At 42.9% G+C, this 22202-nt stretch overlaps 1 protein-coding gene across 2 annotated transcripts in view; it reads left to right on the top strand.

Annotated features, from left to right (window-relative positions):
- The window catches only part of SPAG16 (sperm associated antigen 16), a 556878-nt gene that overhangs the window by 322589 nt on the left and 212087 nt on the right, over positions 1 to 22202 (top strand). Inside the window, exons 12-13 of one of the 2 annotated variants that reach the window (XM_054971971.1) lie at positions 4419 to 4545; positions 7842 to 7949. In XM_054971971.1, the coding sequence (XP_054827946.1) occupies positions 4419 to 4545; positions 7842 to 7943 (229 nt within the window). In that variant the 3' untranslated portion in view covers positions 7944 to 7949. Of the gene's footprint in view, positions 1 to 4418; positions 4546 to 7841; positions 7950 to 22202 lie in introns of those variants that run through there. The other variant, XM_054971970.1, reaches the window with a different exon arrangement.

Genomic DNA, 22202 nt, shown 5'->3' with positions numbered 1-22202 from the left:
TACCCCTCCCAGGAAACCTTGTGGGACCCGATACATCTAGAACATGTGTCAGGCATCTCGTGTAGTTTGACTCTAAGAGGAAAATTCAAATACGTGAAAATAAAATCCATGGTGTTCCTTACAATATGTGGGCAGCTATAGATGTCCCTTGAAACGTGCGAGAGGTACTTCTGCCCTCAGCCTCTGAAGGAACTTTCTCAGCAAGGAATGCAGCAGGAAGGAAGCCCATTCGTTCTTTCATTAGAACGGCCTCATTAGGAGCCAAGCAAGGCTCAGTCAACTCAGGTTGTGATTTTTATCTCTTATACAGTGGTATGATTTTTAGGGAACCATATACAAAGTAGAAAGTTAACATTCTGAATTTATTTATATATATTGACCTTCTCTATAGAAATGTCCTGGTCAGGAGGGAAGGCAGGGTGTGTGTGTGTGTGTGTGTGCTGGATATAGACAGTGGAATGCTTCAGTTCTTTAATTCTTCTTTGTACACAATTACAGACTGTTTGCCATCTTTTCAGCAGCTGCTTTGAATACAACTACACACTTTCATTTAAGCTGTACTTGTCCAGAAGAGAAGATGGATTTGTTTTGTGTAACAGTCAGAGGTTCACAACAATATCAGTCACTGAGCTTTCAGAATGATAAATTATATCTGGAGAGAGTGAAAGGAGCTGGCTCATCACTGCAGGTTGATATAGGAACAGCAAACAGATGGAGACCTGTGGTAGGCCCAAGTGTTTGTGTTCTTGATGGAAATGTACAAATCATTTCCTTCCTTCTTGCCGTTGTTTGGGTCTGTCACTTTAGTCCATTTTCACCTTGCTAAGGGATTCTGAATGGATCTCCCTACTCTGACACCAAATTAATCTCTCACAAGCCTGGGCTTGCAGCTTCTCTATCTGCAGTTTCCCTCATCACATCGAAGTTACTCATGATATATATCCCCGTCTCTTTCCTTGAAGGTTCAGCTTTCGTTTGTTGGGAAAAAATCAATACAAGAACTCACTTCTCTACCACAGAGGAATATATTCTATGGTAGCTTCCACATAGGGATTTTTCCTTACATGGAAAGTAGGAATCCCCTGCAGTAAAGGAAAATGCCCACATGCTATGCCTTCCCATTGAAGCCATTAAAAAAAAATCCTATTTTTCTCTGGCTCAGAGGGAAACTGTGGATTCTTTTTATTTATTTTTTATTTTTTATTATTAAATTTTTAGTCCGCTCCCCCTGCAGGCAGGCTCAAAGCAGATAATGTATCTTGTGTAAAGGTAGTCCCCTGTGCAAGCACTGAGTCATTATTGACCAATGGGGGGACGTCACATCAAAACGTTTTCTTGACAGACTTTTCTTACGGGGTGGTTTGCCATTGCCTTCCCCTGTCATCTACACTTTACTCCCAGGAAACTGGGTACTCATTTTACTGACCTCGGAAGGATGGAAGGCTGAGTCAACCTTGAGCCGGCTTCCTGAATCCAGCTTCTGCCGGGATCAAACTCAGGTCGTGAGCAGAGCTTGGGCTGCAGTACTACAGCTTACCACTCTGCATGAGGCTCCCCCTGCAGGCAGGCTCAGAGCAGATAATGTATCTTGTGTAATCATAATAAAATCACATTAAATGGAAGTATAAAATTCAGTAAACATAGACTCTTGATGGCAGCTCATATTGCATTAACCTGATCAAATATCCCATGAGCTGGGAACTGGTAGACAGCATTAAACGTAACAGTGGAGAACCAAGGTGAGGGGTTTCAGTCTCCCCTCAGCAGGAGACCAGCAAGGGAGCCAGCCGCCACCCCGACCTTAGCCATACGCTCGGCGGAACATCTCTGTCTTACAGACCTGGTGGAAGGATAGGAAATCTTGCTGGGCCCTAACTTCAACAGACAGAATTCCATCAGGTTGGTGCCCTGGCCCTGGTGAGGCCAGGGATCGCCAGCAACTGTTTTTCGGTCGATTGAAGTGAGGCAGTCCCACAGATATGCTGGTCCCAGTCTGCTAAAGGCTTTATAGCTTAGTACCAAAACCTTGAACCTGATCCAGAACTCCAGTGGGAGGCAGTTTAGCACTGAACTGGTGTTATATGTGCCCTGTAAGATGTCCCTCTGCAGGGCAGGGTCCACAGGACATTGCTCTGTCACTAATATGAAGGGGACAAAGCTAAGCTAGTTTTTTAGCCCATTAAAATCCCACCCCCTCTTTCCCTGCTCAGTTCAGTAGGGGAAGGGGAAGGAAAGGTTTCCAGGCCAGGGGAGTGGAGTGGTTTGGTGGGGAAAGGGAGAGGAGTAGAAGGTGCATGTGGTGGCATTAATGACAACATGGGGTATGTGCTCTGCTTAATGCTACTGCTGCAGCAAGAACATGTTTTCATGTCCCTGTCTGGAAGCAGTCTCTCTGTCTCTCTCTCTGTCTCTCCCCTTTTTATATAATTATGATCAGTAGTTCTCTAATTATACAACTTGTTCAATACTTGATTATTCCATGCTATTTGAATCATACCTTTCTGCATACAAATATGTTAACTGTATTGCCAAAAATATATACAGTAACAAAAGCTGGCTTAATAATTCTGAATTTCCATGCATCAGAGCTGAAAGGAATGTTATATGTCACCTTGTCCAAATTTACCCCAGGTCTCTTTCATATGCTTCCCTTCTGATCCTTAGACTCTCTCTTCTTCCAGTAGAAGTGGGAATGAGCTATCTCAGGCAGCACTGGGTAATTTTATTATTTTATTTATTGTTTTTTAATGTCATATACAGTCTGCCTTTCTCACTGAGACTCAAGGCAGATTACATAGTGTGACATTGTGTGTGTCTGTTATGTGCCATCAAGTTGCCTCCAACCTATGGCAACCCTATGAATGAAAGACCTCCAAAATGGCTTATCATTAATAGACTTGCTCAGATCCTGCAAACTGGAGGATGTGGCTTCTTTTATTGAGTCAAGCCATCTCGTTTTAGGTCTTCTGCTTTTCCTACTGTCTTTCACTTTTCCTAGCATTATTGACTTTTCTAGAGAATCTTGTCTTCTCATGATATGATCAAAGTACGATAGCCTTAGTTTTGTCATTTTAGCTTCTATGAAGAATTTAGGCTTGATTTGATCTAGTATCCACTTATTTGTCTAGTGAGAGATTAGTACAGTCAATATCAAGGACATTTCAATAAACAATGTCATAGAGTAAATAAATGCAAGTTTATGAAGACATAATATTAGCAAAAATCCAATACAGAATTGAAGAAATGTTGAAACAGAGCATAAGCAATTCTAGGATTGACATTAGACAACATATAACTACTTTGTAGGGTCATACTTAAAGCAACAGGTAGTACATTGGAGCACATTCTTAAAGCAACAGATAGTATATAAGGCAACATATTGGTGAAGGCTATGGTCTCTTTACTGGTGGATCTCTTTGAGACCATTTCCTTACAGTACAGGCCTCCTATCTGAGTAAAAAGCCCTTTTGAATAATTCAGTTTTGCATTGTTTATGGAAAACCAGGAGAGCAGGGGCTCTCCTGACCTTGGGTAGGCCATTCTATAGAGCAGGGGTATTACAGAGGATCCATGTGTACAGGCAGCTGTGTCCATCCTGTCCTGTCCCCTTTTATACCTTATGTTTGCTGCTTTACCGTAACCACCCAACAACCTCCTCTGCTCTTCGTGCAATTGACTAGTAATGTGGGCTGTAATCATGACAAACCTTTGGTTGCTTGTGATGAACATGGGCACTACTTTCTCTCTCTTCTTGGAGCAAGCTCCAGTTGACGTCTAACTGCAGGTGCCTGGGTACACTGGTTTGCTTACTTCCCACAAACTAGGATTCAGTTGTGATTCAGATATCAGAGCAAACCGGAGTTTGATTCAGGGCGCAAAACAGCAAGACTTCTCAGTTACACTTTGTGCATGAGAGAGGGGAAAGCGAGAGTAAGTGCATTAGCAGCAGAACTGGCCTGTCACTGTGATTGTTCACCATCACATCAAAAGGCAACCGTACAAAGATTACCATTGCCAAGGGGATTTCGGTAAACGGCTGAATATGTTACACTCAACCACTGTTCCAGTTGTGTGCAACAGATACCAGTTTCCAAACTGGAACCAGCCCCTGGTGAGTGAGTGGCAAATGAAGACAATGGTCAGAGGACCAAGAGTATTTCTAACACTCTGCACTTGTACTGTACTGTGGGAGGGAGAAAGGAGACCCTCCACCTTGCAGGTCCTTGGGGGTCCCTCACTTGTAAAACCAAACTTTGATTCTCAGAATTGGAAATAGAGACATGTGATAATGGTTTTCTTGCTATCAATATGAAACAAAGCCCTGGATTGACGTGTTATATTTATTGTTTCCATTCTTGTGTTTGCTTCCATTGCTAAAATGACAACTGCTCAGTGTATATCACTGTGTTCTTTTACAGTGAGAGATGCAGATACACCTTGCGTGGCCATAAGGACTCTGTAAACAGCATCGAGTTTCTTCCTTTCTCTAACATCATTCTCACCAGCTCTGCAGACAAGACCCTGTCCCTTTGGGATGCCAGAACGGTAAGCAAGCTTTTTGCTTTGGGGACTTGGCCAATTCATTCAGCCTAGGAAAACATTGAGGTTGTTTGATGGACAAGAAGGTTGGAAGCTGTTGCAGTAATAAAACAACCAAGTAGATAAGATGATGTTTAAAGGGAAGTAGGATGAAACGGAGGATATGTCTGAATTTAAGAATATGAGTTTTCTATTTGCTTTGTATCAGGGCCCCCCAGTCTTTCTGAACCTGCAGGCATCTTTGGAATTCTGACATAGTACAGTGGGTGCAGCCACAAAATGTCTGCCAAAAAATGGCCGTCACAAGAGCTGGAGCCCGCCACAAACTAGATTTTTGGGGAATGAGCTTTGAGAGTCAGAGCTCTCTTTGTCAAATATGAGGAGATACGTATCTGATGAAGGAGGTTTGACTCTCAAATGCTCATACCCTGGAAATCTTGTTGGTCTTTAAGGTGCTACTGGACCAAATCTTGCTGTTTTACTACAGATCAACATGGGCTTAAATGCAGAGTGGTAAGCTGCAGTACTGCAGCCCAAGCTCTGCTCACATGATGAGTTCGATCCTGGAAGAAGCTGGGTTCAAATAGCCGGCTCAAGGTTGATTCATCCTTCCACGGTCGGTAAAATGAGTACCCAATTTCCTGGGGGTAAAGTGTAGATGACTGGGGAAGGCAATGGCAAACCACCCCATAACAAAAAGTCTGCCAAGAAAACGTTGTGATGTGATGTCCCCCTATGAGTCAGTAATGACTTGGTGCTTGCACAGCGGGACTACCTTTAACTGTTGTGCTCATTTCAGGTTACATCCCTGGGGGCTTTTTATTTGTTTGTTTCCCTTCCCAATGCGAATAGCGGCACGGTGGGGTGGTTTCAATTGGCAGAGCTCTGTGGGGTTGGAAGGGTTAAACCTCTTCTCCTACAATGCCGCAGGCCTGATTCAAAACATTTCAAAAATTCTAGGCAGATCCATTCATGGATCTCTTGGCTACAATAGGTATATTGGCCCTTATACTCCAAGAAGACAGCAACATGAGAAATGACGAAAACAAAGAGAGATAAAAAATGCAGCTCCCCTTGGGAAGGTCTCATTTTTCTTTAAAGGAGCAGCCTTCATATCTCATGACCCTAATAAGCTCTGGGTCATTTCACCCTGCAGGAGAATATATCACTCTTGGCCTTGACTGGACAAAGGCATCTTTCTTTCTCTCTACTTTTTCATTTCACTCACTCCATTTCTTTAAAAAAATGAATACATATACTTCCAGGATAGCAATAGAATTCTCTACCTTTGTTATTCCCTTACAGCAGAATAATGGTGCTGTCTGGTTAGTGAGGATTTGGTCCTGATGGCACGTAACAGCCAATGTAAAAATAATTACATTGAAAAAATCTTTGAAAGTCAGACAAAGTCCTACAGAATATGGGCCAGAACTTCAAAAAGGACCTTCTTTGAACAGGCAGTGAAGATGCAAGCATTTAATGAATAGCATAATACAAATACTTAGACTGTGCTCTGGCCAGTGGAACTGGAGATTGCAAAACCTGATCGAGACTCAGGTCAAACCAGATCATAGTCATCTTTAGTGCCTGTCAGTTTAATTTGTCTCACCTGTTAAGTTTCAGAGGCACAGGAAAAGGTGCACGGGATATCTGAAGCAAAAGATAACAGGGCAGAGGCCACACTGAGAGTGGCTCAGTAGCTGCAGATGGATGAAGATTTTGTTAAATCACAGTGCAATCAGTAATCTGATTCTCAAATTTAAGGCCTATCATGTTAAAAAAGCTAACTATGTTTAGTTCAGTTTAATGGAGTTTACTCCCCAGTAGGATCACCTGTCATATTCAGTACCCCCCAGCAGCTGAAGCTGATGTCGTTGAAGTGATTCTGGGAAACTGAGAACGGGAGGTGTTTGTTCCTGCTATAATCTCTCCCGAGTCTAGGAGCCTGCTTTACCTTGAGCAGTCCATGAATCACACAGCCTGTTTTCCTGTCTGTAGAGTTAGAGAACTGTTAGGAGAAAGGGGGGGATTAGGAGTAGCGTTGGGAAACCTATATCTGATACTTGTCTGTAGCCGCCAGTCCTAGCAAGGATGGTGTAAGTGTATGGATCTTATCCATAAAGAAGTTTTACTCATGAAGTGAAGTCTCTTGAGAGTTTCCAGGCATCCTTACAGCCAAGCAGTGTCTGGCCACTGACCTGAGGCCTGTAGGCAGTGATTGGGGGGGTGGGATGTTATAACACCGGGTCGCCTCATATCACTTTTGATAAAAGACATGTCACTTCTTTTACCAGAAGTGGCATGTGTTGCTCTTGGAATTGCTAGAAAATCTATGGTAAAACCCTAGAGTTTCCTGTGATTCCTAGAGCAACTCTATGTCACTTCTGTTTTTTTTAATCTGAAATGGTGTGATACCAAAGGCAGGACTTAAAAAAAAATCCCCCCACCTCTACTCTAAATGGTGGTGGGCAACAAGAGCAGGCGGCAGGAAATTCCCTGTCCTCAGAGAATGAGACCTCTACTCCCTAGTGAAGGACCACCTCCTCCTCCCCTAATGTCTGGCCCAATAGTTAAGATCGCCTTCTCAGACATGCTTTCTGTGCCCACACTTGCAGATCTTAAGGGTAGCTACCAGAGGCACAGTTTTTTCAATGCGTTTTCACCTTGAGGCATTCCTGGCATCTACCTTATTCTCCTTTAGGCACTAGGTCAAAATATTTCTTTTTACCTAGGATTTAAAGTCTTTGGGCTGTATTTAATGATCTGCTTTTAGCCTGAGGTCTCAACATCACTGTAAACTGCTGAATGTTGTTGTGTGGCATGTTAATGATTTTATGCAGTTATTTTAATGAGTTTATTGTTTTTACTCCTCCTTGAATATTGTAAATGTGGGGGGGGGCGGGTCTGAAGTCTAAACAGACAGTTTTCCTCAGAGGTGAGATATGAGGTAGGCAGCTCTCAGCTTCTTATACATAATATTATTTACAATACGTTACATCAATGCACACATTGCATACATTAGTTAGTTAGCCAGCTGCAGCCTTTCCTGGGCAGGAAAAATCTGGCCACTTTTGTGCATGCTCTGGTAACATTTAGATTAGATTACTGCAATGTACTCTACACGGGACTGCCCTTGAGAAGTGTTCAAAAATTTCAGTTCGTTCAGAATGCTGCCACCAGAATGTTACCTGGAGTGGGTCGTTGGGACCATATCACTCCAGTCTTGGCCCATCTAAAACTGGCTCCCAATTTCTTTCCAAGCCAAATTCAAGGTGCTGGTGTTGTTCTCTAAAACCCTACAGCTTGGGACCAGCATACCTGAAAGATCACCTGCTCCCATGCAATCCTACCAGACTGTTAAGGTCATCTTTGGAGGCCCTGCTTCTGGCACCACAACCTTCTGAGATTAGATCGACGGCAACCTGAAAGTGGGTCTTTTTATCCACAGCTCCAAAACTATGGAACATTTTCCCCAGGGATATTTTTCCCTTCCTGTCCCTGCCAGCAGGTGAAGACTTTTTTGTTTTGTCTGGTGTTCGCTCAATGACCCCTCCTTCCTGTCCTATGTTTTAGTCACTGTTTTCTGTACTTTATATGTTTTAGTGTTGGTTTTGTTTTTATTAATTGTTTTAATAATAGGTTTTATAATTTTTATTTAAACTGTTAGTCACTTTGGTTACCTTAATTGGACAAAAAGGCAGCATACAAATTCTGTAAATAAACAAATAAAATATTGTTCCAGATGATCATTATTCCTGACTCTCCTCCACATAAACAGATAAATACTAGTTAGCAATAAGTCTGTTCAGTTGCCATCTTGCCTTTTCACACATGGAAATTGGTAAGTGACGTTTACTCTCTCTGGAGAGGTAGCATTTAATTTTTCGAAATAAATAAGGGTGGAAAGGATTTTCAGCCTTTATCTGTTTAAATTGTTGTTCAGTGGCTTATGAGGAGATCTGTAGTCAGCATGAAAAAATGAAAGGTGTATTATGACTTCTTTTTCAAGATGAAAGTTAACACATTATAATCTACAAAATGTCATAAATGAATATGTGGCTATAGAATCCTTTATGTCTGTAGGAGCGTATGAGGAAGAGTCTCAGAGATAAAATGCGTATGTGTGCCATAAACGGAGGCATTTAAAAGTCCATATCATAGATAAGCTCAGTCAATGATACGAAATTAATTTCCTTTCATTGTCTCAAAAACAAGATGGATGTGTGAGAATAGAGGAAGGTTACATTTGTTATTTGGTTCTTCTTTAGAAATTAAGATGAACTAGTGCCCAAAAATTGATTTCTTATTTCAAGCTCTACCACTATGGATATTAAAACAAAGCATTTGGGGAGATTGTGACTAAAATGATTTCATTGATTTGGAACACTAATTTCCCAAGAGTTAACCTAAAATCCTTTATAAGTACCTGCTAATGTAGGCAAATACATTTTCTAAATTGAAAAAGGCCAGAGATAGCCGAGTTTTTTCTGAAAAATGTTTAGACTATGTTACAAACATGCTCAACAATTCAATTATCAAGCTACGGTGCTAGGATTTTCTTGATACCCCACCAAAGCTCATAGAATCCAGTCCTTTATGCTATTACATCTTCCAATATTCCACAGATGCAAATAGAAGCACATACTTAACACCTTTCTTCTCATATAAGGAATTAAGGGTTTATTCACAATAAAATAGTCCATAAAGCACAGCGGCTTGTTGGGCTATCTCAGGCTGTGGTGAATTAAAACATGTACATATAAATACTAATCAGGTTAATGTATTTACACAGTATAAATTAGAACTAGTGACTTTTGCAGTAGTTGAGATTTTGATTATGCCTACTATAAGAGTTTGATTTAAGTCTGCAGAATCTGGTAATGATGTTTTAATGTGTTTATAATGTTTTTACTGTTTTAATCTGTTGTTAAACCGCCCTGAGCCCGTCTGACGGGGACGGCAGTCTAGAAATGTGATTAAATAAATAAATAAATAAATAAATAAATAAATAAATAAATAAATAAATAAATAAATAAAACAAAGATATTTCAGGATGATCATGGAATATATTTAGCCACAGTTTCGATTGTCTTCTTGTTGGATCCTGACCAGAGATTTAGCAGATGGTAGTCCTCTAAGCAGGCTGGAATGGTAGCTACAAGTGGAAGTAACATTTATTCTTTGTTTAGCATACATCTTACAGGAAAACAAAAAGCGTGTAATAGATTACACAACCTGAGCACTACATGGATACAGCCTCTGCTCACGGAGAGTTCCCCCGACTCTTCCCATTAGTGCTGCTAAAACGAGCTAAGAACAGCCTACAATAAGCCGGAACTGTAAGATAGGCTAAAGATTTTTTATAAGCTAAAGGAAACAAAGGGACAAAACATAAGTAAATACACAAACAAACTTGCCTAGCGTCAGCTACTAGCATTTGCCACTCTGCAGTTGAGAAACCCAGTTTGGTGTAGTGGTTAAGAGCACGGGACTCTAATCTGGAGAGCTGGGTTTGATTCCCCACTCCTCCGCTTGAAGCCAGCTGGGTGACCTTGAGTCAGTCACAGCTTCTAGAAGCTCTCTCAGCCACACCCACCTCACAGGGTTTTTGTTGTGGGGATAATAATGGCATACTTTGTAAACTGCTCTGAGTGGGCATTAAGTAGTCCTGAAGGGCGATATATAGATCGAATGTTATTATTATTATATTACATCTTCAAGCTTTTCTGTTACTACTACATAGGCTTTGTTTAACCCCAAAGTTGTTAAGTAAGTCATAGAAAGACCCAACTCGACAATTGTCTTGTCTATCTTTGGCTCCATGAGCTAGAGTAGAAGTCAAACTGAAGCCAGTTCATCATAGCTGAAAGAGAGTCAGATAGAATAAGAGACAACCTAAATTTAATTGCTGCAGTCCAGATTATGGTTGAACTTCATATGCACCTCCAGTTGCAAGACTGATGCAGCTATGCATCTAGGTGCTCCAAAGAGGTGTTGCAGAAAGGTAGATTGAATGCACTCAGTAGAAGGATTGATAACTTGAATCCATATTGGGGCTCCGTAGAGTAGCTGAGCAATAGCTTTTGCTTTCAATACTTGTAAGGCAGAGGGAATGGGATGCTCACCAAGGGGAAAAAAGAACCTCTGAATAACTATGCTGTGTGTCCTAAAATTGGCTAAAACTCACTTGTAATGTGAGATCCAGGAAAGAAATGAATGGAAACAGAAGCCCAGACAACTGAATGAGAAAACTTGTTCAAGTGGGTCAGCACTGAGCAACTATCAGTGCAATCCTATGCAGAGTTACGCCAGTCTAAGCCCATTGAAGTCAATGGGCTTAGTCTGGAGTAACTCTGCATAGGATTGCACTGTTTGTCATGGGGCGCACTGACCTTAGGAAAAAAAACATGGTCTTTGATTTTTGATAATTAATATTTAAGGATCCAGATTTGCAATATTTGGCAACTGTTTTTAAAGTACGATGCATACTAACTGCTGAGACAGGCATCAGCTGCATACATGGGAATAGAAATTGTGCAACCGGCCAACTTGGGGGCTTGAAGATCGGTGGATTCTAATTTCTGGGGTAATATCAGGAATTGTGTTCTGCCATGACAACTCTGCTCATCTGTTCAGGGCCTTCTGCAGGTGCCACACTCAAAACAGGAAGACCAGGTGCTTTCTCGGTTGTTGCCCCCACCTTGTGGCGTGGCCTGCTTGAGGAAGTCAGGAAGACTCCCACACTGCTATCATTCTAGAAATTATATGAAACAAAATTATTCAGGAAGGATTTTCTGTAGAGGTAACAGGGCTTGGCTATAACAGAATAGGACTGTGGATTATACTGCTGTATATATGTCATGTATGCCGGCATCCATGCCATTGTTGTGTCATATGCCACTATTGTGTTCTGCAGGCATCCATGCCATTGTGGTATTCTGCATTTTATAGTGAGAGTGCCATAAGCATCCATGCCATCATTGTGTTGTGCATCTTACACTACATCTTCAACTCATACTGCTATAATGCCAAAGTTCAATACTTATGTATTTTATATAATTCATCTGAAGGTGTCTAGACTGCTAATACTAATTTCTAGGAGAGCAAGTGGCCTCTTTGTTATCTCTAAGAAATATTTCTGAGTGGCCTTGGGCCGAAGCTGCAGCTGTGTACTGAATTGTATCTTTTCACATGAGGGAATGATTCCACTCTGTACTCTGTCTAGACTAAACTGCTTTGTTCCCATGTAACTTTTTCGGTTTTCGCGCCTAAATGCAAAGGGGCGGGAGAACGTCCCTCTATATCAGTAGTCCTATTGTTTTGAATAATTACTTCTGCCGACTTCTACCTACGAGTGCATACCTGAACTGAATAGATCTCTGAATAAAGTTTCTTCAACCAATGCACCTGCTTGCTTGCTGTGAGGGGCTTGGGGATGTCACTGCCAGGGACTGACACCCAAGGACTGACAATATAGGACGTAATACCGATTTGCTGCACATACTACCCTGTTGTTGTGTCATTGTTTCCATTGATGTAATACCATTTTGGGAGGGAAGACAACATGGTATAGCCCAGTCTTGTCAGCAGTGTTGGTAGTTGGATGGGTGACCACCAAGAAAGATTCTGCAGAGGAAGGGAATGGTAGACCACCTCTGCTTCTCACTCGCCTTGAAAGCCCCTTGCTGGTGTCACCATAAGTTGGTTGATGGCACATACCTATGTAATATCATGTTCTTCATTATATCCCCACTCTGTATCATGCATAATATGCTCTGCTTGTTCAGTTTTCAGTAATCCTATTCCTAGTACATTGTTCATTAGATACTTCATCATAACATACCGATTGTATTGACCTACGTTGTGCTTATTCGATGTCTCTTCATATGGACCATAAATGATTTACGTTGCTTTGAGATTCAAAGAGAAAAATAGATTATAAATGACAAAATAAAATAAACAAATTACATTTTGCTGTTTGCTGCTTGTTCTGTCACTTTACTCTGCAACAGTCTGCCCTTCCCTGTTTTAAGAACCAAGTATTTGTTGGTCCTTTAGCATAATGGCATAATAGAGAATGTAACTGTCTTTCCAATCAGTCATGATCACAGGTTTAAAGCAATCCGCACCAGCATCTGGAATGGCAGACTATGTATCTCATGCTGCCTTAATATTCAAGCATCTGTTCACTCTTCCCTCCCTCAGACTTATATTCTAGAGACCCTGAAGAGAAATCTGGATCAACCCCGAGCAATTACAACCCTAGTAACTCATACTAACTAGCATTTACCAGCTTTTCTTCCTCAAAGGCAAAAACTGAAAAACAGACGGGCAGTGCTTTACCAGGGACAGATTCCATAAAATGGACTGCGGAAGGGGGCCCTTGGCAGGGATGTGCTATTAGGGATATTTCTGTTTCAATTCAGTCCTCCCAACCTCCTCTTTTAAGACTCCAAGGAATACAATTCTCAGATTCCCTGAGGTGACTTTTGCTACCCTTCCTATGGTTACTGAGGTGAACCTAATTCCTAATCTGAACTTTTCTTTCTACAACATAAATGGACTTTTCCTCTCTTGGCAATGGCAGTAGATAGTTTGTAATTGTAATCTTTTTGCAGTCTTGTGACTAAAAGATGGATAATGTCTCTTTTACCCTTATTTTTGTAAGACTAAGCATACACGGTTTCAAATTTCTTCCTACAACATGGTTTCTCAACATTTATAATTGTCTGTGTTCTTTTCACAACGGTCTCCAACTTGTCTACTCTTTCCTAAAAAGGAGTCCCTCAAATGATACATGCTGATCTAAAAATGGCTTAAATTAGGCTGTCTGAACTTGCTGATTTCTTTAGTTTGTCACTAAATTTATGTTGGAAATGACCTTTTCAGACTTTTTTCCTAGCATCTTCCTTCCATCCTTAATTGCTTACCTTTAATTGTTACATTAGAAACTTCCAGGAAAGCAGCCAGCTTCATAATCAATAATATAATTAGAACTTCAGGGTCAGGAAGATGATGGAAATGTTAGTTTGTGCATCCTTTCCAGGACTTTGGAATGATGGTTGCTCTTGACATGTCAACACACTATTGTTGAGGGATATGCACTGTCATGCCTTTATGTCTTTGGGGATTTTTTATCATGCAGTTGTGTGTTCTGAGACATGGAGCGGCCTCATATGTCACATAATGTATTTTGGAGTGGACTGTCAAGGGCCAGCGATACATATATCAAATCAGTTACAGTGGGCACCCATGAGTACAAATGGAGATGTTTCTCTTCCAAAAACAGATGAGTAGGCCTCAGTCCCTCCCTTCTCAAGGGAACAGCTGCAGCTTACACGTTTGTGCTCTTCAGCACATTGCTTGAAATGCTCTCAAATGTTTCTTTCAAATCCCAAAAAATGAGCACAGACTCCTTTATCCCTTACACTTATTCAGCAACATCTCTGTTGAAATTGTTTCATTGGTTGGTAAAATATAGAGATTTTATTTATTTCATTTATAGCTGACTTTCTTCCTGAGACACGCAGCGGATTACAAAATATAAAAACAATGTAACCCGACAACATAAAATATCCAATAAAAATGCTGAACTATGATTAAAAGATATCCTTAGAAGGTGGGGGCACCACCAAAACATCCTGGCCAACTGTATCAGATGCTGTTGATATGTCTAGCAACACCAGCAGCAATGGACTGTCATTGTTCAACTGTATTCTGAGATCATCTATCAAAAGTATTAGCACTGTGTCAGTCTCCAAACCCAGCTTGAAGCCAGATTGAAGAGGGGCAGGGGCAGAAGTTTCATCCAGAAATGCCTGCAGTTGCTTTGCCACAACCCACTCGGCCCTGTTGCCCAAGAAGGGGAAATTGGACACAAGTAAATAATTGGCCACATCCATCTTATCCAAAGCAGGTTTCTTAAGAAGAGTTCCTTCAACTTTGAGGAAAGCATTCCTTGTAAGAAAGGTGTATTAATAATCTTCCCCAGAGGAGTTTTCAACATTTTGGCAGGATTTTAATAGCCAGGATAAGCAAGAATCCAGTTCTCAGGAAGTAGCTATCACAACCCCACCATTGTTCTTACTCAGGAGGACTCACAAGTCTTCATTTCTGCCCAAGTGGAAGCGAGAGAGTTAAGCAACTGTCCTGCGTCTCCCACCCAGCAAGGCTTCTCTCTCTACTCCTGGAGATATTCTGGTTCTCACTTGGTACTGCCACCATCAGCTATTAAGGCAGACTTTAGCACTCAGGAACTCACTGTCACTTTGCCACTTAAGAATCAGCTCAGCCTTTCAAGAGGACAGGTGTTCTTACTTGCACACAACCAAAGGAGTGGGGATCAACGGTTGCCCTCTCTCATTTTCACTCTCGGTGTTGTGACTAGACATGGGCACGAACAGAAAAAAACAATGAACATGGTGTTCGTTGTTTGTTGCCATCCACGAATAACGAACATTGACGAACATGACCTGTTCACAAGCATGTTCGTTGTTCATTGGGGCCAGCAGGCCCTCCTCCAGCCATCAAGATCCCTACCACACCACTGCAAGAAACCCTCCCTAAGCAGGCAGCAGGAAATGTACCAATAATAAATAATAGCTTGGCCTCAGAGCCTGGCAGGAGCCCTGGAACCTGAAAGAGTAGATCCCTACCGCACCACTCCCAGAAACCTTATCTGAGCAGGCTGCAGGAAAGGTACCAGTAATAAATAATAGCTTGTCCCAGAGCCTGGCAGCAGACCTGGAACTTGAAGAGGTAGATCCCTATCCCACCACACACAAAGAAAATTCAAGCTCCAAAGCACTCTCCCTGTCTCTCTCTCAAAATGCCAACAGCAACTGTCTCTCCCTCTCTGTCTGCAAAGTCAGAGCTGGGAGCCCCCCTCCTTCCTGCTCTTTGCTTCCTTGTAACAAATTTGGAGCTCCACACTTGAAAGGAAGACCTGCCTATCAAGCTCAATTGGGCTTAGATTGGGGTTTCCAGGGCAACAGCAGGAGCTCAGGCAGAGTTCAGGCAGTCCCTGCCTCTGGTTGCCAAGGGAATTGATTGCAGATGCCAGACTGTCTGGCTTGACGAACAGCAACGAACAGCAACAAATGAGGCTTGCAACAACCACCTGTCCGTTGAGCATGGGGCCTCACGAACAGCTTGTTCGCGAACAGCTGGTTGGGCTGTTCATGGATTTTTTTTAGTTTGTATTGCTGTTCATGCCCATCTCTAATTGTGACAGAATCAAGCTTAACATGGATTACAGAATTCAGACAGTCCACACTGAAAACAGTAAGTTTAAGTGTGTGGCGGGGCATTAAAATGCACACATCATAATGACATTTTGCCGGGCCCTCAACTTCCCTAAATAATTTTACTGGTGAGATTTTGCTGATGCAGTGATACTATACAGGAAATCCAGTCCCCCCCACCCCAATGTATGTGAGTTTTAAAGACTACTATTGTCATTTTGTAATGGTAGTTTATGGATTTTATTGTGAGCCGTCAGAAATTTAAGTAGAAAGGAGGGGAATAAATGTTCTTATAACTCTAGCACTCCATAAGTAAAAAGTTATTTTGAATATATCACTCCTCGCTTCACTGCAGGCTGCTTTATACACTTTCTATTCTATTCACACATTCAGAAAGTGGAAAGGAAATCGTTTGTGTTGATCAGAAAACAAGAAAATTGTTCTTATCCACTGAAAAAAACATGCCAGTCCTTATTCTAGACATTTAGGCATTTCAGAGAGGTTGCTGCTGTTTTGTTTACTTTATTTGTCTTGGAGATGTGTGAATCATGCTGAGTATTTGGCATCTTCTAAATATTCTTTACTATTCTGCCTGCTAAAAATTATTGGTATTAGAGCAATACTATTGAATTGTTAAGCACAATATTAGTTATTGAAATAAATAGAGTTTATTTAAATTTACTTTTTTTAGGTAAAGGTGCTCAATTCCCTCTTCTTCTGCCTCCAATATGTTTAGATTTGAAACATTAACTTTTGCAGAATTTGTGATATTTTTATAAGCAGCACTGCAGTGGTGGGAAAACAAGGTTCAGAAAGTAAAATTCAGAGATAGCATGTGGTAATAAGGATGGAAGTAAAAGTGGTGTGGCTTGTTTTTCAGAACAGCTGGACTTTTAACTTTCTTTTTGCCATCTGTACTATCTAAAAGACACCACTAAAATGGTAAGGAAGTTAGACACATAAAATTCTGCAGAATTTTCTTCCTTTGGTGTGAGAGCCACTTCCATTGAAAAAGGTTTCAGACTTCTCAGAATGGGGTTCTAGAAGACAAACCAACCAGCCGTCCAGCCGTTCACACCGAATATTAGCCAAGCCTACTTCCTCTCGTGGTTGTTTTGTATGTCCCCCCAAATACTGTCCTTTGGCTATGCACAGCAGGGAAAACATTGTGGTACCTGAGAAGATGTTGTTTGGTAACTACTAATAAGTTTCTGTGGACCATATGATACAGTTTGAAGAACACTGGCCCCAGGGGCAACACCAGGGTTTCTGGAGCCTACAGCTGCCCCTACATGCGCGTGCACATAGTGTGCGCGTGCGCCCCCCTGGACTGCATGATGACATCACTGCATGTGACATCATCACGCAGCAAGCCTGCCCCATTGGCCGGCAGGTGGCTGGGATGGTGTGCAGAAGCTGCCCATGCTCCTAGTCGGGCACGGTAGGTGGCTGGGGAGGTTCCCATTCCACACGCCGCCCTGGACGCCTGCCATGCATGGCCTGCAGCTGCTGCACCCGGCTGGGAGCGTGTGTTGGTGGCATCGGCGTCGGCGTGGGGCTGGCTGGTTGCAGCAGCTGCAGGTCAAGCACGCCAGCTCTGTGGCGCATGCCTCTGCCCCCGCACCCCCTCCGGCTCCCCCTTCAGCGCCTCAGCACTCAAGGCAGGGGCTGGACCTGCCTCAATGTGCGCGCTGGCCCTGACTGGGCCAAACCCAATGGTGGGGTTTGGCCACACACTCCTTCATCCCTCATTAGTGTCCAAGCATCAGCTCAGCATATAATATCTTCCAGTCACTGGAACAAACAGAAAGCTCATGCAGTTGGGTCTGCTCCTTCTGTTCCACTCTCTACTTCATCCTCTTTCAGCATTTCTGATCCCAAAGGATGCCTTGCATCTACACCCTTCTCTTTCATCACTTTCTCTTTCCCTCCTTCTTTGGCATGAGGTAACAGATGCAGTTGCTAGACCCTCTGCAACCCCTGGTCATAGAGGTAAATCATGCCTTTCCTGGTGCAGGCAAACTGGCAACCCCTTTGCCTTTGTGCGGTCAGCCAAACTGTGCAGGAGAAATTGCAGGCGTGACGGCCAGGGGCAGGACCACCAAAAACCTTCCCCATCCACCTTCTACACTTGAGCAAACATCTCAACAGGGCTAGAAACTGCACATCCTGCTTCTTAAAGCATCATTATCAGTATCACCAAATCAGTGGATTACTGAGTCAATATCCACAGTTTAGGATCCAGGGATGATCCCAAAACCTATCTAAGAATGCCATCCTAAGCAGAATTACTTCAGTCGAAGCCCATTGATTTCTACCTTTGACTGATTTGGGGGTGGGTGGGTTAAGATCCGAACTGTGGGCTATCCAATGAGCAGTCCAAGTGAGATTCATATGAGGGAAGGGTCTGCAATTTTTCCTCTGGTGACTGCAAATTCCGTGAGAAATATTTCTCATTAAAGTCTCATATGTGCACATTTCCATAACCCTAGGAGCTAACTAAGAGATACCAGGAAAAGTGCACCAATGTGTTGCAACATAGAAACAAACTAAGAGCAAAAAGATAATGGAAAGAAATCTCTTCAGAACTATATGTGCTTCCAAAGTAAGGTTTTAGTATTATTTTTAAATTTTCAGTACACAAAGTGCACATTTTGAAAAGTTTTCTATACGTATCTAAGGATTTTTGTTTCTAGGATACAGACAAGTGCATTTGTGCTCTTCTGCAACACAGAAACAAGGAAAAAATAATAGAAACCTCTTCAGAAGTAACCCTTTCCATGCCAAAAACATGTTTTTTTTAAAAAAACAGCACACAATGAACTAGGTATGAAAGAGATTATATAAGAGATGCCCTCAAAATTAGCCCTTTCCATGCTGAAAACCTTTTAAAGGTTTTTTTTTTTAATGGCACAGAAATGGCTAGTTTTGAAGATGTTTGATGTTGCATTTTTTTATGTTGCAGAAAATTGGTGTTCTTTTTCTAAGTCACTCAACATGAGGCTTGGTAATGTTCACCAAAGGTATTTTTAAAAATTCTCCGCAGGTACCATGAGCATGAGAAAACCCAGAGGAGTTTCTTTACACTGTCTGATCTGTTCCTGTTGTGAGTCAAGTTGCTTGGATGGAATGCAGTACAGTTTAGATGAGAATCCTAGGGGTAGTGAAGGGTTAATCCTCAGACCAGGCTATGGACCTGGGACAGGAAGCCCTTCAGGGTTGCCGTTATCCTTGACCCATAGACCCTGTGGCTAGTGGTACAGGAAGTGGCACATCTCCTTCAAGGCTTGGCAAGGAGGAGCCTGAGCCATATGTATGTGATGGCTCAAGGTTTTGAGCCAGGGTGTAAATTAAGGGACACACAAACAAGAGGAGGCCTAACTTCTGCATCCCACGAGTAGCCTGCACTGTGAGTAGGTCTGGAATGGGGTTTTGGCCTGTGGGCGCTACAGATCCCCTTGCAGTCAATGTGAATAAATAAACTTGGCCCTTTCATTATCCATCGGTGGGTGTTGGCTCTCCTCATTCAATGTCTGCATGCACCCTGTTCTGCTCCTTGTGGAGTGAAAGCCTGGGAGTAAAGAGAAAAACGGAATCCCTATTGGGACAGAGCTGTAGGAACCCATTCATCCAATTGAGATCCATGCTTTAATGAAAAAAGTTCATCAGCACAAATGATGTTCCTAGACTGGCTCAGAGCCATTCCTGTAGACATAGCCAACCAAACTACTGGCAGTGTTGCACAAAGCTGTGCATGACATTAGTAATACCTGAACGAGAGAACTGGCATAGATAGAGAATTTAGCAATTACAGAGTAAATTGAAAAACTAGAAGAGAACTTTATTTATTTGTACAGAAGCTGTTAAAATTTTGTCACCTAATTGCAGGTTTTATAACAGATATTGACTGGCTATCTCTGATGTGCTGCCTTCTTCATACCACCTACTCAGACTTCCAACTGGGGACTGTCTAGAGAAATCTCCAGGGAGGGTTGAGTTTTGCCAAGACACTCTCCCTGGCTAAGATGGGAATTGGTAATCAATTTCCTCCCTGCCATGAAAGGTGCTTTGACTCTGTCCACGGTTGCTCTTTTGTCTCCCCCCCTCCAAGTACTAAAAGGAGGGAACACAGTGATAATTGAGTTTACAAATCCATCTCTTCTAAAGTCATTAGGGCTGGGAGCCAAACGTCAGTGCTACGCTAGGGAACTCTTTATGGTCTGACTGCTATTGGGATGACGTACAATCAGGAAGGAATCTTCCAAGGAGGCTGCACGTTGTGAGAGTAATTGTGGCACAGGTTGGTCCATCAGGAGGGGAAGATCAATCTCAGGAGCTGCAGGAATAAGATGAGATGAATGGGGCATGTACAGCTGCTCGTTGTATACTAGTTTAATTCTCAGGCTAGTGTGGCGGATAAAGGTGGATGGATGCACAACGGAGAGCACAAACCGTGCTTAGGTTGATCTCCATTTGGGCCAAATTCTGTTTCTTGCTCACACGACCTCTGCCTGTTAGGGCTGAAATCAGATTTCACCCTCAACATAGGGATGTCACTGAAAATGGCAGCCTCGTGTAAAGTTCTTCTCTGACATCCCACATTTTCTCAAGTTTTGCCTTTTCCTTCTGATGCCAGCGGTGGTTAATGATGTGAAGCAGAGAAGCGCGAGCGCCCGACTTACCAGGCGCTCGGTTTGCTGCCGCAGGGGTGGGAGGTGAAGCGGGCGTTGCGAAGCGGGCGCGGTGGCAATCAGATTCAAATCCTGGCCAGCCAATCCACGGCAGCTGGGAGGATGGCTGGGGTGGGGCCAGCTACCGGACCTCAGGGAGGCAATCTTCCCTCTGGTCCACCGGCTGCGTATCTAAATAGGCGCCCGCCCGGCCTCGCTTCACTCGGCTTCGGGCTGCGGAATCCCACCCACCGCTCCCTTTTGTTTGTGGGGTTTGAGGGGTTTGTCACAACTTGTTTGACGGTTGGTCATTGGATCGGATCTCTTTTGGGGGAATCGGGGCTTCTGCCCTGGTTCCTGTTAAGGGGATTCCTATAAGGAATCTTGGGGGTGAGTCACGGAGTTGCATGCCCAGCTCGGGGGCTGCCAGGTCGGACTCACCACCAGGTGGCAGGGGAATTATGCAGGGGTGTACACCCAGATGATCTCCCCCTTAATGCCACTCCTTGGTGCCCCCCCTCAGCTGTGAGTTTGAGGGGGGAGGGTTCATCAACTGGCAGGCGGGCCAGCCGATGCTTGGGAATCCAATCCATATGACTGCCTTCGCTCCTTACCTGCTGTTTACAATAAAGTTGTGGCCTATTTTCACCCAGCCATGTGTGTGGTCTCAGTCTGTCACCTGCGCCTGCCGCCTCCGCACCATCAGCACTAGGCTGCAAAAAGAGACAGACACCATGTCATGCCGTTACACAAGTAGATGTGCATAAAATGTTGCAGGGAAAGGAAAGAACTCAACACAGGGCTGCTTTTTTAGTGTCAGCCTGTGTCAAATATTTTTATTTATTGAAATATTTACATCACACCCTTGGGGTGGGGGGTGAAATCTTCAAAGACTGTCTACTCCATAGGTAGTCCACAGGCTGTAGTTAGAGAGGAAATCCCATTCTAAATTTGTGTGGAATGACCTTCTTCTTATATGTCACAGAAGCACTATTTGCATAGCATAGTTTTAAAAAGACTTTCTCCATGTTTCATTAATATGCATAGTAGAAAACCTCCAGGTCATTGGGCACGTTCATACATAATGCTTAAAACATTCTATGCCTAAATCAGTTTGTCATCTGATTGTAATGCCTACATTGGATCGAATGTACATTTGAATGTCAAATGCCTCTCTTTTTATTCTGCTGCATTAGCCCGAAAAAGCTCAAACACAAGTTAAACCTTGCATGTGCAAAAATGTACCCCTGGACTCCTATGGGGACTGGTTTATTTAAAGTGAAGATCTTCTTCAGTCTTTGTTGAAGAAATGCAAAGCTTTTGTGTTATGTGAATAAATGCCTCAAGGAAAGCAAACTAAAGTATTTGTGGTGGATTTGGGGAGGGGGGAGATTATAATAATACTAGCAACAAAGCCCATTGTGGGAAAAAATACAATGGGGTCTAGAAAGGGGAGGGTGGGCAGGCAGGCATTCCCTCATCCTCCGTCACTGATCCTGGCCAGATGAAGGCGGCGGCGGGGCGCGTGTATGACCTTCTCTGCACCTGATCCCGGCTGAGTGAATGGGGGGCAGGTATTGCCTCCTGCTCTGCACCTGATCCTGGCTTGGTGAAATGGGGGCGGGCATTGCCACCTGCTTCAGTCCTGATCCCAGCTGGATGAAGAAGGGACGGGCATTTCCTCCTATTCTGCACCTGATTCTGGCTGAGAGAAGTGGGGGCAGGCATTGCCTTCTGCTCTGTGCCTGAT

The sequence above is a fragment of the Eublepharis macularius genome, chromosome 2, assembly GCF_028583425.1.
Source record: "Eublepharis macularius isolate TG4126 chromosome 2, MPM_Emac_v1.0, whole genome shotgun sequence".
Lineage (NCBI taxonomy): Eukaryota > Metazoa > Chordata > Lepidosauria > Squamata > Eublepharidae > Eublepharis > Eublepharis macularius.
The sequence above is the reverse complement of the archived record's forward strand: the minus strand, read 5'-3'. Positions and strand labels throughout refer to the sequence as shown.